This window comes from Saccopteryx bilineata, chromosome 1, assembly GCF_036850765.1.
Source record: "Saccopteryx bilineata isolate mSacBil1 chromosome 1, mSacBil1_pri_phased_curated, whole genome shotgun sequence".
Classification (NCBI taxonomy): Eukaryota; Metazoa; Chordata; class Mammalia; order Chiroptera; family Emballonuridae; genus Saccopteryx; species Saccopteryx bilineata.
This window is the reverse complement of record NC_089490.1, coordinates 21045113-21061007: the sequence shown is the minus strand read 5'-3', so window position 1 is coordinate 21061007 and position 15895 is coordinate 21045113. Positions and strand designations below refer to the sequence as shown.

Sequence of the window (15895 nt, the reverse complement as noted above, 5' to 3'; positions counted from 1 at the left end):
GAGAGAGGAAGGGACAGAAAAAGAGAGACAGGAAAAGGGATCTGTTCCTTTATGTGCCCTGACTGGAAATCTAACCAGCAACCTCTGCATTTGAGGACAAATTTCTGACCAACTGAGCTATCCCACCAGGGCTACCAAAAGTTTTTAAAACAAGTCCTAGAAATTGTCATTTCACCCCTCTGTACTTCAGGGGTGTATCTCTAACATAATTTTTAGTCTTTTAGGTCAGATATTGCATGGGAAATCTGGAACTATGAAAGGAAAGGAATGTTTAATGGGTTCTTTACTTATAGTAGTGATCTATATTTTGCAACTTAAAAATACAGCTCAGGTTGGAGTTAAGATGAAGCTGTTTTTAGTCCCTAATCTCTTAGCTCTTAAGGGAAACATTAACTTTTCTTCTTTCAGTTCTGTGAGGAGTTTAAAGAAAAGTGCCCTGTCTGTGTCCCCTGTGGCTTGAGGTTGGCTGAGAAAACACAAATTGCCATCGTCAGACATTTTGGCCTTCAGATCCTGGAACACGTTGTCAAGTAAGGAGCTTTGGGCATTAACCACTGAAGTCTATGAGAGGGCAAATTTTTATCTCATGTAACTCATAGAGATACTATTTAGGTGATTAGAAAGGAGCAATCCCAGTGAAGGAGGGATTAATCCCCAAGGGGCATAGCACCTCTTGGAGCTCTCATTCAGAATTAAACTGCCTCTTCTTCAGTTTCTTTGTTCATGTAAAGTGCATAGTACATAATAAGCATTCTACAAATATTAGCTGATAGACATTCAGCCAGCATTTATTGAGTCAATACTATACGCCAGCAGACCTCAGAGTCTTTAAAATCATGCAGTGTGTAGGTAAACAAATCTCTGATTAGGCACTGTGCCTGCATTTTTTTTTTTAAGTTTGTGTGCCTTGTCTGAATGGCAAATCCAAAGCAGAATTATGTAAGAACAACTAAAAACCCATTCTGACTTGCGTCTCCTACCCCTAAAACCAATCAGAAGAATCAGTCTATTTCAGAATTAGCCAGTTTTTCTGGAATTGTGCTATGCTATTATTACCTTGTAAACCATCACAGAAATAGAGTTACTGATATCAAGATTGTATTTTCCAAAAAACAACTACATTGTTGTAGTTGTCCCAGGTGTTTACATTTGCTTTGGTCTATGGGGAAAATCAAGGGGAAAGCTGATCTGTGCACAAATCCTGTGTGGATTCCAGTTAACACTGCCTGTATAAAACTCTTTCCCAAGGATTTTTCTGTTGTTAGTTAGCATTTTGGTTAATGTGAACTGTTTTGGCTGTTCTTTGAAGCATATCATATCAAGTATAATTTCTTAGTGAAATCACTAACAGAATCTAACACAAGAATCAAAGCTAGTCTCATAAGGAGAAGACTTATCATGTGGTTCTGTTGACTTTATGCATTTTGGTGGCCAGGTTTCGGTGGAACAACATGTCTCGATTGGAGAAGGTCTATCTGAAGAACAGTGTCATGGAGCTGATTGAAAATGTAAGGAATGGTTGGTTGGACAACTTGTGTTTCCAGGGTAGTGTAGACAGAGTGACTTCTTCTGTAGAGTTTTTATAAAAAATTCACTGGTCCTACATACATCAGACAGTATGCTTTGTATGATATTAAATGTTACCTTCAAGCCTGACCAGGTGGTGGCGCAGTGGATAGAGCGTCGGACTGGGATGTGGAGGACTCCGGTTCAACACCCCAAGGTTGCCAGTTTGAGCGCCGGCTCATCTGGTTTGAGCAAGGTCACTGGCTCGAACAAGGAGTCACTCGGTCTGCTGTAGCCCCCCCCCCAAGGCACATATTAGAAATCAATGAATGAACAACTAAGGAACCGCAGTGAAGAATTGATGTTTCTCATCTCTCTCCCTTCCTGTCTGTCTGTCCCTATCTATCCTTCTCTCTGACTCTCTCTGTCTCTGCCACCAAAAAAAAAAAAATGTTACCTTCAAGGTGGAAAGAACCATCATCACAAGAAATCATAATTCATCACAAACACACTGTATAATAGTAACAGTAAAAAATTTGCGGCCCTGGCCGGTTGGCTCAGAGGTAGAGCGTCGGCCTAGCATGCGGAGGACCCGGGTTCGATTCCCGGCCAGGGCACACAGGAGAAGCGCCCATTTGCTTCTCCACCCCTCCGCCGCGCTTTCCTCTCTGTCTCTCTCCTCCCCTCCCGCAGCCGAGGCTCCATTGGAGCAAAGATGGCCCGGGCGCTGGGGATGGCTCTGTGGCCTCTGCCTCAGGCGCTAGAGTGGCTCTGGTCGCAACATGGCGACGCCCAGGATGGGCAGAGCATCGCCCCCTGGTGGGCAGAGCATCGCCCCTGGTGGGCTTGCCAGGTGGATCCCGGTCGGGCGCATGCGGGAGTCTGTCTGACTGTCTCTCCCTGTTTCCAGCTTCAGAAAAATGGAAAAAAAAAAAAAAAAAAAAAAAAAAAAATTTGCGGAATGATTTTGTTTCAGGAGTTAGAATATGACTTTAAATGTGTTTAAAATCCACAGCGTTACTTCTTTCTTTCTTTCTTATAAAGGGCATAACAAGTGGAATTCCCACCCCTGTTCATCCCCAAAGTCTGGTGCCTTTAATAGAAAAAAACAGTTCCTTCAAAATTATTATTAACTTAGGATCTGTATTTTGCTAGTTCTGGGGAAACTTGATAAAAGTCATGATTTATTCATCTTAATATCAAACTGAGTGGCCCAATGATCCTCTTTCTGTGTCTTCTAATACTGGCGCTGTTGGTAAAATAATTTGGCCCTCCTACCTCTCCCATTTTTATCAGCCCCTCCATGCATTCTGTATTTCTGTATTCTTCCATCCTGGCCCTCTTACAAAATGAAATAATTAGGACGAGAGTCTTCCCAGTTTCTAAAGGAGAACAATATTGTCTTCCTTGCTCTGTGTAACAGCTATTTTATTATCTGGTGCCACCCTCACTTAAACTTTTAAGTGGGAAGAATGATTAGCAAGAATGCAGGACAAACCTGACCAGGCGGTGGGTGGTGCAGTGGATGGAATGTCGGACTGGGATGCGGAGGATCCAGGTTCGAGACCCTGAGGTCGCCAGCTTGAGCACGGGTTCATCTGGTTTGAGTGAAAGCTCATCACCTTGGACCCAAGGTCGCTGGCTCGAGCAAGGTGTTGTTTGGTCTGCTGAAGGCCCACGGTCAAGGCACTTATGAGAAAGCAATCAATGAACAACTAAGGTGTTGCAACGAAAAACTGATGATTGATGCTTCTCATCTCCCTCCATTCCTGTCTTTCCCTATCTATCCCTCTCTCTGACTCTCTCTCTGTCTCTGTAAAAAAAAAAAAAAATGCAGGACAAGTGACTCAGACATGGAGAACAGGTTTGTTTATTCTGTTTAGCTTCAAAGCAGGCCCGCTGATGAGTTTACACTTTTATAGCCCAGTTTTTCCCTTGAATTCAGTCTCGCAGACCTCTTAATATCTTATTCTTTTTTAGGGAACATTGAATATCTTGGAAGAGGAGAACCATATTAAAGATGTTCTGTCTCGAATTGTAGTAGAAATGATCAAGAGAGAGTGGCCACAGCACTGGCCTGACATGCTAATAGAATTGGACACTCTTTCCAAACAAGGGGTATGAAATACAGCAGTACCAATTCAGTTTTTCGTTTTTTGGCTCTTTAGGAGTTTGTTTGTTTGTATGTTTGTTTTATCAAGTGAAAATAGCTTTCAAACACACGTATAATGAAAAAGATACTTTAATTTAACTAGCTATTTTCTGTTTATGCAGGAAACACAGACAGAATTAGTGATGTTCATCCTTTTGCGACTGGCAGAGGATGTAGTGACCTTTCATACTCTGCCCTTTCAAAGAAGAAGGGACATCCAGCAAACATTAACCCAGAACATGGAGAGGATCTTCAGTTTTCTGCTTAACACACTTCAGGAAAATGTAAATAAGTACCGGCAAATGGTAAGGGGTATTCCACCTCCCCAAAGCTGTATTTTTTAATGTTTTTTTTTTTTTCATTTGTTTGTTTAATGTTAAAATGAGCAAGAAACCTAAGGTATCTAGTTCAGCAAAAGAAAAGGCCTTTTTTTTTTTTTTGTACCAAATTTTTTTCTTGGTTTGGTTTGTTTTTTTTTGTTTTTTTTTTTGTATTTTTCTGAAGCTGGAAACGGGGAGAGACAGTCAGACAGACTCCCGCATGCGCCCTACCGGGATCCACCCAGCACGCCCACCAGGGGGCAATGCTCTGCCCTTCCGGGGCGTCGCTCTGTTGCGACCAGAGCCACTCTAGCGCCTGGGGCAGAGGCCAAGGAGCCATCCCCAGCGCCCAGGCATCTTTGCTCCAATGGAGCCTCGCTGCGGGAGGGGAAGAGAGAGACAGAGAGGAAGGAAGGGGGGAGGGGTGGAGAAGCAGATGGGCGCCTCTCCTGTGTGCCCTGGCTGGGAATCGAACCTGGGACTCCTGCACGCCAGGCCGACGCTCTACCACTGAGCCAACTGGCCAGGGCAGAAAAGGCCATTTTTTGAGGAAAAAAGAAATAGGGCCTGACCTGTAGTGGCACAGTGGATAAAGCGTTGACCTGGAAATGCTGAGGTCGCCGGTTCGAAACCTTGGGCTTGCCTGGTCAAGGCACATAATGGAAGTTGATGCTTCCAGCTCCTACCCCCTTCTCTCTCTCTGTCTCTCTCTCCTCTCTCCCCCTCTCTGTCTCTCTCCTCTCTAACAATGAATTAAAAAAAATAGGTGACAGGAAATACAAGAACTGATTTTCTTTTTTTTTTTTTTTAATTTATTATTTATTTTATTTTATTTATTTATTTTTAGAGAGGAGAGAGAGACAGAGAGGGAGAGAGAGGAGAGACAGAGAGAGAGAAGGGGGGAGGAGCAGGAAGCATCAACTCCCATATGTGCCTTGACCAGGCAAGCCCAGGGTTTCGAACTGGCGACCTCAGCATTTTCAGGTCGAAGCTTTATCCACTGCGCCACCACAGGTCAGGCCTGATTTTCTTTTTTAAGAACTGATTTTCTAAGACACTCAATTCAATTCCCTGTCTACTAGAAAAAAAAATTCCTTTTACAGTAAGAAAATTATTTAAATAGTATAAAATTGAAGGTTTCTTTTTTTTATAGAGAGGGAGAAAGGGAGAGGGATGAGCAGCATCAGCTTGTTAGTTGTATCACTTTAGTTGTTCATTGATTGCTTCTCATATGTGCCTTGACAGCAGAAGGGGGGGCTCAAGCTAAGCTAGTACTTCTAGCTCAAGCCAGCAACCTTGGGCTCAAGCCAGTGACAGTGGGATCATGTTGATGAGCCTACGCTCAAGCTGGGGACACCACACTCAAGCTGATGAGCCTACACTCAAGTCAGGTGAGCCCACACTCAAGCCGGTGACTTCAAGGTTTCAAACCTGGGACCTGAGCATCCCAGGTCAACGCTGTATCCACTGCACCACCACTGGTCAGGCACAGTAGCATTATTATTTTTTGGGGGGGTGTTCAGAGACAGAAAGAGGGATAGATAGGGACAGACAGACAGGAACGGAGAGAGATGAGAAGCATCAATCATTAGTTTTTCGTTGCAGCTCCTTAGTTGTTCATTGATTGCTTTCTCATATGTGCCTTGACCGTGGGCTTTCAGCAGAATGAGTAACCCCTTGCTCAAGCCAGCGACCTTGGGTCCAAGCTGGTGAGCTTTGCTCAAACCAGATGAGCCCGCACTCAAGCTGGCAACCTCGGGGTCTCGAACCTGGGTCCTCTGCATCCCAGTCCAACGCTCTATTCACTGCGCCACTGCCTGGTCAGGTGGCATTATTCTTAATTTAATTTACATTTTGCCTTCTGCAGAAAAGGATAAGCTATTGTCATTTTTAGCAGAGAGCCTTCAGAAGAAGGCCATACTGCCTTCTGAAGTTAATTTAGGCCCTGGCCAGTGGTGCAATGAGTTGATGTTGTCCTGGAGCACCAAGGTGGCTTGCTTGATCCTGGGGCACCAGTTCAATCCCAGGGGTACCTGTTCAATGTGAAAGCAATCAGTGACACAACTAAGTGGAACAAGTGGATGTTTTTCACTCTCTCCCTCTCTCTGCTTCTCTCCTCTCTCTCAAAAAAAATATTATTTAATCAATTTAAAAAGTTAATCTAGTACAGTGTCCTCACTGTCCTAGGGGGTGATTAGCCCCCCAGATTGTCAAAAGTACGGATTGCTACTGGCATCTAGTGTGTAGAAGCTAATGATGCTGTTAGCACACAGTCCTCGCAATAAGGAATTACCCAAAATGTCAAAAGTGCTGAGTTGGAAAAACCCCGATCTAGAATTCTCATATGTGCTTATTTCACAAAATAGGATGAATTAAAATTAAGTTATTTTTTATGCCCTTGGCAGCTTCATTAGGTCTGTTTTCAGAGATGCATTAGATACTAACACAAGTGGAAGAAGGTACTATGAGCTATTTTGGTGGGGGGAACTCACAGTGTACCTAACATATACCGTATACAGGGTGGGGAAAAGTAGGTTTACTGTAGATACTTTGTGGTGGCACAGTGGATAGAGCATCAACCTGAATGCTGAGGTCGCTGCTTCGAAATCCTGGGCTTGCCCGATCAAGGCACATATGAGAAGCAACAAGCAAGTAATGAACAACGAAAGTGAAGCAACTATGAGCTTATACTTCTCGCACCCCCCTCATGAAATTATTAAAATCTTAAAATATGTATATAAAAGAAGTGTTTTAAAAAGTAGGTTTATAGTTGTGAGTCCGTGAAATAGTTTATTCTTATATTATTTATTAATTATATTCCATATGAACAACTGTAAACCTATTTTGTCCCATTCTGTATTTGTTAGCATTTTATATGCTATTTAACTTTCAAAATAACTAAGAGTTAAAAAGTACTGTCTCCATTTTACAGATGAGGAATACCAAAGCTCAGAGGGTAATTATTACAGACCCCCTAATAAATGGTTTTGGTGGAATTCAGACCCTATTCTTTTTATTAGAATGGAGTTTTTCCCAAAAAAATAACTCCCTAGGATTTTTTAAAAGAAAATATCAAGAAAATACTTGCATTTACAAACCTATGTGGGTGCACTCTCCCTCCTGGGAGCATACTCACACCTTTCTTTCCTCTCAGGCATACGTTTCCTAAACTCTAAGGGACCCCATGAAACTTGTAACCAGGAGAACAGTGGGCAGCGGCAGCTTGTCCCAAGCTGACCCCCTGAACCTGTTTCCAAGGCCCCCTCTACTTTCCAGTGAGCCAGAGCAGCCTTGCCTAGGCTCTTTCCTGTTGCTTCTTCTGTCCTAAGTCCTTCCTCCTTTCACTGTCCCCAGCTTTAATAAATGTACTCTCCAAATCATTGGCCTCGTGTTGTGAATCTTTCCTACACGAAGTCAAGAACCCACACACTACAGGCCTGCCCAACGCAGACCCGCCCCAGGCTCAGACCCCGTCCGGTAACAGTTGGACATCACACAAGCCTGGAGCTGGGGCAGAGAATGTCAGTCTGGAGTTCTCAACCTTTTGAGGGATTGAGGGAATCTCTCCCCTTTCAGAACTTCTTAAAACTGAACTGGTGAGATTAGCCTGATTGTGCATTGTTTGATAAACAAAAGAGAAAGTTTTGGCACTTTCACAATCTTCGTCCGCAACTAAGGGATGGGGTTCAAGTGGGATCAATTACTTCATTCAAGAAGAGAAACAGTTTAAAAAAATTTTTTAATGAACTCAATTTTTTTTCCCTTAAAATAAAACACCTATGTGTATTGAGGGTGAAGGAGATATTTTTCTTTTCCCCTGGGAGCTTTAATCCCTAGGAGGAGAACAAATTATGAATACTTAGTTGCCCTAGAAATCTAGCCAACTTGGCAGAACAGGGCTGATGGGCGATAGTCTGACACAAGTTAGAAGCATCTACGGTGGTGTTTTTCTTTAGCCTCAGTTTCTGTATTCTTCCTCTGTTAACTGGGTTACCCTTTGTGCTCAGGACCAGAGCAGACCGAGAACCAAGTCCTGTACCTTAAACTTCTCAGTTGGCTCATAGTTGCCTCTCTGCTTCCATACCTTCACCTGTCCAATTGGAGAATAGGTTGAATGGTAAACAATGACGGGGTGAGTAGACTCATTTTCCCTGTCGCATCAGCCGGCTCGGACACTGGTCCCAGGGGCATAAGGAATCCAAACGGGAATGAAGGATTTGTCGGAGTGGAGAGTAAAGGCTGGACTTGGCCTCTGTCACGTAGGTCCCTTTTCTTCCTGGGGCAGCACCAGGTGATACTGGTGAGAGGGTGCTACTAATCTCTGTCCCATTAACACATCTACATGGTCACTTGTAACACTTGTTCTTTATGGAAAAAGTATTTTTGATAGCTGAGAAAAGGAATTGCAAAACAAGTCTTTTATGATCCTAATCATAAAGGTAAGTTTTCAGGTACTTCAGAAGTTACTCCTGCTTGTATTGTTTTTCCTTTAATGGCTTAGTTTTCATTTCAGAAGTTCCTCAGGAAAATATTAATTTTATACACTTGTTAATTATAAGCATTATAGTAATATTTTTATGGAATTTGGAATATAAGGGTAAAAGTCAGTCATAATTGTACATTTACTGAACAGACATTATTTTCATCTGTTTACCATCTAATATATGCCTATCCATATATGGTCATAAATTGTATTGACTTAATTGTGTTTCTTGCTGTTTTCCATTACCATTACATCATTTCACTGTATGTTATACATTGCCAGTTATAATTTGTCTTTATTTTAATTTGGGAAACATGCTATACTTTGTTTTAAACTGTATTTCTTTCATCACTAGCAATGTTGAGCCTTATTTATTGTTCATCTTATAGTTGTAATTCTTTGTAAATCATGCTTTGAAACTGTCTTTGAGGATCTGAATGTTCTAACAAATTTGTGTAAGCTCTATAAATATTAACTTTTTGTCATATTGCTAAAATTAAAATAACATGTTCTTAGCTATCAGTTATGTGTTCTGAGTAAAGTTATATTTTTTCCAAGATTGAAAGTTGAGTCTATAGTTGAGACTCTTCGAGGGCCTTGATTATGGGGATGGAGAGCTGTTACCTGGCCTTTAGCTCATTAAAAACATTGGATCCTTCTACTTCTTTTCTTTCAGACGACAGACTCTCAGGAGCCAAAGGTAAGAGCTCTTTGTGGAGTCGGAAGGAGACTTCCTTGAGGCTTTCGGGTACAGGGTGCATCCACTAGTAGAAGGGGACAGCTGCTTTATTTGATCACCAAGCCAAGGTGGAAGGGAGTTAAAATGACAATGTTTGAGATTTCTTGAAGGAAATATAATGGACTCACTTGTCAATATCGTCTTATTGATAATGTTGAGAAACGAATGTGTTCATCAGGAAAAAAACCTTTGAATTTTTTATGAATGACTTACATGAGGACTTTTTTTTAATCATTTTCTTTTTAGAATTAGAAAATAGAGGGAGCTCAGGTATAACCTCTGCCTGTTTGTCTGTTAGTGAGGACTCAGTGGTCCAAAAGTTATTTTTCTTTCAGCTTCAAGCAAACTGTCGAGTCGGAGTCGCAGCACTGAATACCCTGGCCGGCTACATTGACTGGGTGTCCATGAGTCATATTACTGCTGAAAACTGTAAGCTCCTGGAGGTGTTGTGCCTGCTTCTCAATGAACAGGAACTTCAGTTGGGAGCTGCTGAGTGTCTCCTCATTGCAGTTAGCAGGAAAGTAAGTTACCACTTCAAACTGACTTTGTCCTTGAGACCTCTGAGGGGGGTTTGTGTTTATCGTACGTTGTGGCAAGACATTGAAATGGTTTGGGTTTTTCTTTTTACTTGACACCAGCTAACTACTGGCCTTCAACACCTTTGGACAACAGTTTACCAATAATCTGGGTTTTTTGTTTTTTTTTTTAATTTATTTATTGATTTTACAGAGAGAGGAGGGGAGAGAACAAGAAATATCAAGTCATAGTTGCTTCACTTTAGTTGTTCATCGATTGCTTGTTGTATGTGCCTTGACCGGGCAAGCCCAGGGTTTCAAACTAGCGACCTCAGCATTCCAAGTCAATGCTCTATCCACTGCGCCACCACAGGTCAGGCTAGTCTGGGGTTTTAATGGCAGAACATACAGAGGTTTGTAGGACTGCTTGGTTCTTGAAACAGCTGTGAATCTTGGCACTTCACACTGAAAAGTGGTATTAAAGTTTAAAACTCAATGTTTATGTCAAAGAATCTTAGGTGGTAGCTACACTGGTTTTATATCTGTCTTGGCTAACAAACCAGACCATGACTTTTCTCCATAGGAAGGCTATCTTCAAATGTAATTTACTTTGCTTTCATGTAAGCATTATTGTCCAACACATTTAAAAATATGTTTTATCCAGGTTAGATTTTAAAAAGCTGGTTTTGCCCTAGCGTTCAGTCAGCCCAGGGGCTATATGAGAAATTGTGAGGTTGGTATATTTGATTATATAGGTAAGAAGATGTTAGTGCTTGGAGGCTTTTAATAATACAGTTTTTGTATTACCTGTGTTTCCCTAAAATTGGGTCTAGGGCAAGTTGGAAGACCGGAAGCCCTTAATGGTCTTATTTGGAGATGTTGCCATGCATTATATACTCTCTGCTGCACAGTAAGTATCTACTATCTATGTTTTTCTCACTTCTTTGTTATTCTTATATCATACTTGGATATATCTGAAGTTCCTATTGAATGCTTATGCAGTCAGTTGACAATGTTTCTAATAAGAAAATCAGGTGACCTTAAAGGGACTATTGAATCTTTTTGAAAACCTTATACTGGAAATAAGTGTGGCCACTAATTGAGCAACCACTCACATACACAGTTTCTTCATTATCTGAAGACAACTCATCTCCATGATTCTTTTTGCCTGCTTCTGATGATCCCTAAGCCCCCTAGAGTTGCCCTGGTGACTAGGCCTGAGAGTCCTTAGTTCTGGACCCAAGTCTCTCCCAGGGCCTGCCTTGATTATAGAACTTCAGATACTCTTCCTTGATCTCCTGGTCAAAGTAACCAATGCCTGAAGTGTTGAGGCTCTTGGAAACAGTAGAAACAATGTATTCAATGAGAAATGTGTGCATAAAAACTATAAACATAGTCAGTGTCCTAAAATAATGGTTTCCACTTGTTTTCTTCTAACTCTTCTGGAATATATTAAAGTATTTTCTGTTAGAGCAGCAGTTCTCAACTGTGGGTCGTGACCCCAGCGGGGTCGCCTAAAGCCATCGGAAAATACATAATGCATATCAGGTATTTACATTCCGAATCATAACTGTAGCAAAATTACAGTTATGAAGTAGCCACCAAAATTATTTTTTGGTTTGGGGTCACCGCAACATGAGGAACTGTATTGCGGGGTCACGGCATTAGAAAGGTTGAGAACCACTGTGTTAGAGTGTTTCTTACCAGGAGTCACGTAGAACCGTGTCTTAAAACTAGTTGAGGCTGTTGCAGCACCCTCTTTTCAGTACTCCTTACTAATTCTTGGTCCCAAGGACAAGTTAAAAGATGTGAGATACGTAGTATTATTTAAAGTATCTGACTATCTATCCTACTAAAGCATTGGGATGGCTTTCTTTCCTATGGAGACTATAGCTCTGTTTTTAAGAGGTCCTGCTAATTAAGTGAGTGACGTCTTTTGACTAACTAGATAGTTGCTGTCTCCAAGACCCACCAGTTCTATAGAGACCATGATATTCACTCTGAGGTGTTCTAGCTCCATTTGTGCTATGGATTCTGATGAGCAAAGCTGATTGAAACCCAGCTATCAGACTCCAAAACCTGCACTGGAAACCGTGGTGCCATACTGGCCTTCAGTATCCCTAAAGCCTAGGTCTTGCTTACCTCAAAGCCCAAACTTTTTACATTATACTCTACCAGCTACCAGCATACAGCTAATATGGCTGCTACGTACAGTAGTCATTATCGATTCTTGTTTCTGTAAATAGTTTTGCATTATTATAGGTCAGGTTTTGCCACTAAGTTATACTTTTTTTTTTTTTTTTTTTTTTTTTTTTTTTTTTACAGAGACAGAGTCAGAGAGAGGGATAGGTAGGGACAGACAGACAGGAATGGAGAGAGATGAGAAGCATCAATCATCAGTTTTTCATTGCGACACCTTAGTTGTTAATTGATTGCTTTCTCATATGTGCCTAGACCAGGGACCTTCAGCAGACTGAGTAACCCCTTGCTCAAGCCAGCAACCTTGGGTCCAAGCTGGTGAGCTTTGTTCAAACCAGATGAGCCCACGCTCAAGCTGGCGACCTCGGGATCTTGAACCTGGGCCTCTGCATCCCAGCCCGACGCTCTATCCACTGCACCACCACCTGGTCAGGCTACTTTTTTTTTAAATTTTATTTATTTATTTATTTTTAGAGAGGAGAGAGAGACAGAGAGGGAGAGAGAGACAGAGAGAGAGAAGGGGGGAGGAGCAGGAAGCATCAACTCCCATATGTGCCTTGACCAGGCAAGCCCAGGGTTTCGAACTGGCGACCTCAGCATTTCCAGGTCGATGCCTTATCCACTGCGCCACCACAGGTCAGGCTACACTTTTTTTATTTAAAAAACTATTTAGGTCTGACCAGGCGGAGGTGCAGTGGATAGAGCATCGGCCTGCAACGCTGAGGACCCGGGTTCAAAACTCCGAGGCTGCCGGCTTGAGCGGGATCACAGACATGACCCCATGGTCACTGGCTTGAGCCCAAAGGTTGCTGGCTTGAAGCCCAAGGTTGCTGGCTTGAGCCAGGGGTCACTGGCTCAACTGGAGCCCCCCAGTCAAGGCAGATTTAAGAAAGCAATCAAGTCGGGCGCATGCGGGAGTCTGTCTGACTGCCTCCCCGTTTCCAGCTTCAGAAAAATACAAAAAAAAAAAGAGAAAGCAATCATTGAACAACTAAGGTGCCACAACTATGAGTTGATGCTTCTCATCTCTTTCCCTTCCTGTCTGTCCCTCTTGCACGCTAAAAAACAAACAAGCTGTTTGGATTCTAAAATAGCATATAAGGCTTATAGATCTGAATGAAATGAGACACAAAGTTAATTGCTTTCATTACAGTTTTTTTTAAAACACTTTTTTTTAAGAGCAATTTAAGGTTCACAGCAAAATTCAGGGGAAAGTGCAGAGATTTTCCACATACTCCCTCTCCTAACACATGCATAGCCTCCCCCATTATCAGCATCACTAGCCAGAGTGGTACATTTGTTACAGTTGATGAACCTACATTGGCACATCAAATCATCCCAACTCCATAGTTTACCTTAGGGTTTACTTTTGGTGTTACATTATGGATTATTAGCACTGAATAATAGCCATTGTCTGGATGTACTGGAGTTTGTTTATCCATTCACCTATCAAAGGACATTTTGATTGCTTCCAAGTTTTGGGAATTATGAATAAAGCTGCTATAAACATCCAAGTTTAACATGCTCGAAACATGCAGGCTTTTGTGTGAACACAAGTTTTCAACTTCTTTTGGTAAATACCAAAGATGATGATTGTTGCATTATATGGTAAGAGGATTCTTAGTTTTGTACGAAGCTATCAAACTGATGGGTGTACCATTCCCACCAGCAATAAATGAAAGTTTGTGTTGCTCCATGTCCTTCACAGCATTTGGTGTTTTTCTTTCTTTCCTTTTTTGTTTTGTTTGAAAATTTTATTTATTGGTGTTTTAGAGAGAGGAGAGAAAGAAGGGGGGAGGTGGAAAACAACTTGTAGTAGCTGCTCTCCTATGTGCCTTCACTAGGCAGGCCCAGGGTTTCAAACCGGCAGCTTCAGCATTCCAAGTCAAAGCTCTGTATACTGCACCACCGCAGGTCAGGCAAGATCTGGTTAATTTCTTTCCTTTTTTTTTCCTTTAATTTTTATTTATTTATTGATTGGTTTTGGAGAGAAAGTATGAAAGAGAGACATCTATTTGTTGTCCCGCTTATTTATGAATTCATTGGTAGATTCTTGTATGTGCTCTGACCAGGCATCGTACCCACAGCCTTGGCGTATTGGGACAACACTCAGTAAACTGAGTTACCCAGCCAGGGCTTGCCCATTTCTTAATCAGGTTATTTTCTTATTGTTGAGTTTAAGAGTTCTTTGTATATTTTGGGTAAATACTCCTTTATCAGATATGTCTTTTACAAATACTTCATCCCAGTCTGTGTCTTGTCTTTTCATTCTCTTGATTATAGTCCTTTTAATTTTGTTGTGCTATAAGAAACTGTTATACAGGCTCTCTTAGAGATCTCTGTAAGTTCTCCCTGGGTATGAAACAGTGTCTTTGTGCAGCTTTTTGTGTGTGTAAGTATATATACAGTGTTTTGTGGAGTCATGCTCAGAGTTTCCATTGCTATTCCAGAATACTCAAGAACCATATAATGCCCCAAATGAGATTGCATTGAACACTTTCAGTGTTTGGAGGGGTTTTTTGGTTTTGTTTTTAACTTGAAGAACTGAAATTTGAATGCTGAAGCACAGACCACGTATGCAATTCCATTGGATGCAAATCCCTTTGGTTCTCTTGATGTGTAACTAATTACACTATTTTCTCATCTTACAGGACTGCTGACGGAGGAGGCCTGGTAGAAAAACACTATGTCTTCCTGAAGAGACTCTGTCAGGTGCTGTGTGCTCTGGGCAATCAACTTTGCGCATTGCTGGTGAGCACTGATCTCCCGGAGCATCTCAGGGCCATTCAAGGAGAGCATTTAGAAAGCTATATTTATATTAGGGCTGACACATGCCATTGGTTTTAGCTTCATGGAGCATTGCCCTACACATCATTTTATGTAGTTCTAGAGATTAAATTCTTTTACTAGGGTTCAAATCAGTGTTTTTCAACTTCCAGTCTGCCAGAAATTTCATGTCAGTCTGCAAAAGAGTTAACCACCCTGATGGTGTATGAAGATTATACACTCAGTCATCTTTGTTGAATTCACTATGCTCAGGGTGATTTCTGCCTTAGCAGTCCCTGAAATAATTTTCCTATTTGCACAAATCCCCAACTGTAAAAAGACTGAAAACCACTGGTTTAAGTGATAAAAAAAATTTTTTAACAAGTCAACTATTAATATCAACAGCAAATATCTACTTATGTTATTCCATAAAGTCAGCATTGCTATTCTTATGAATTTTGGCACTTGTTAAAAACATCAGTCTTCTGGGAGCGTGAGTGCATTACCCCCTAAAGTCCTATTAGATTATGAAATGTTATGGGTTTGAATCAAGAACCCTTTTCCAAAATCTGAAGGATCTGTTATTGGATCATAAAAGAAAACTTGAGTCTCATTGCCTAAAAATAACTGTCTTTAGGGAAATATTTACTATGTCTTATAAGTTGAAAGATAGGATATTGATACATTTATGTTTGATGTTATACTTTTTTGTGGTGATGTGAATAGAGGATAGAGCTTCAGACATCAGACATATACTACTGAGTGGTTATTAAATGGATCACAGAGATGTGAATAGACTGGGTATAATAAAATAATATGAATATCTTTCTGTGATTCTGAAGTGAATATTCTTTTTTCTTTTTTTTTTGCTTGAAAGGAAGGGAGATAGTGAGACAGACTCCTGCCTCCTGCCTGTGCCCCAACCAGGATCCACCTGACAGCCCCCGCCTGGGACTGATGCTTGATCAGCCAAGCTATTTTTAGCACCTCAGGCTGATGTGCTCGAACCAACTGAGCTATTCTTGGTTCCCAGGGCCAATGCTCAAACCAGTTGAGCCACTAGCTGTGGGAGGGGAAGAGGGAAAGATGGAGGAGAGGCGGGGGGAGAAAAGCAATGGTCGCATCTCCTGTGTGCCGTGACCCAGAACTGAACCCTGGACATCCATACACCAGGCTGATGCTCTGCACTGAGCACACCGGCCAGGGCTGAATACT

At 41.6% G+C, this 15895-nt stretch overlaps 1 protein-coding gene across 1 annotated transcript in view; it reads left to right on the top strand.

Annotated features, from left to right (window-relative positions):
- Positions 1 to 15895, top strand: part of XPO5 (exportin 5) — a 47755-nt gene that overhangs the window by 1561 nt on the left and 30299 nt on the right. Inside the window, exons 2-9 of the mRNA XM_066251069.1 lie at positions 409 to 530; positions 1436 to 1508; positions 3487 to 3624; positions 3781 to 3963; positions 9138 to 9161; positions 9536 to 9721; positions 10549 to 10625; positions 14566 to 14665. Of these exons, the coding sequence (XP_066107166.1) occupies positions 409 to 530; positions 1436 to 1508; positions 3487 to 3624; positions 3781 to 3963; positions 9138 to 9161; positions 9536 to 9721; positions 10549 to 10625; positions 14566 to 14665 (903 nt within the window). The remainder of the gene's footprint in view (positions 1 to 408; positions 531 to 1435; positions 1509 to 3486; positions 3625 to 3780; positions 3964 to 9137; positions 9162 to 9535; positions 9722 to 10548; positions 10626 to 14565; positions 14666 to 15895) is intronic.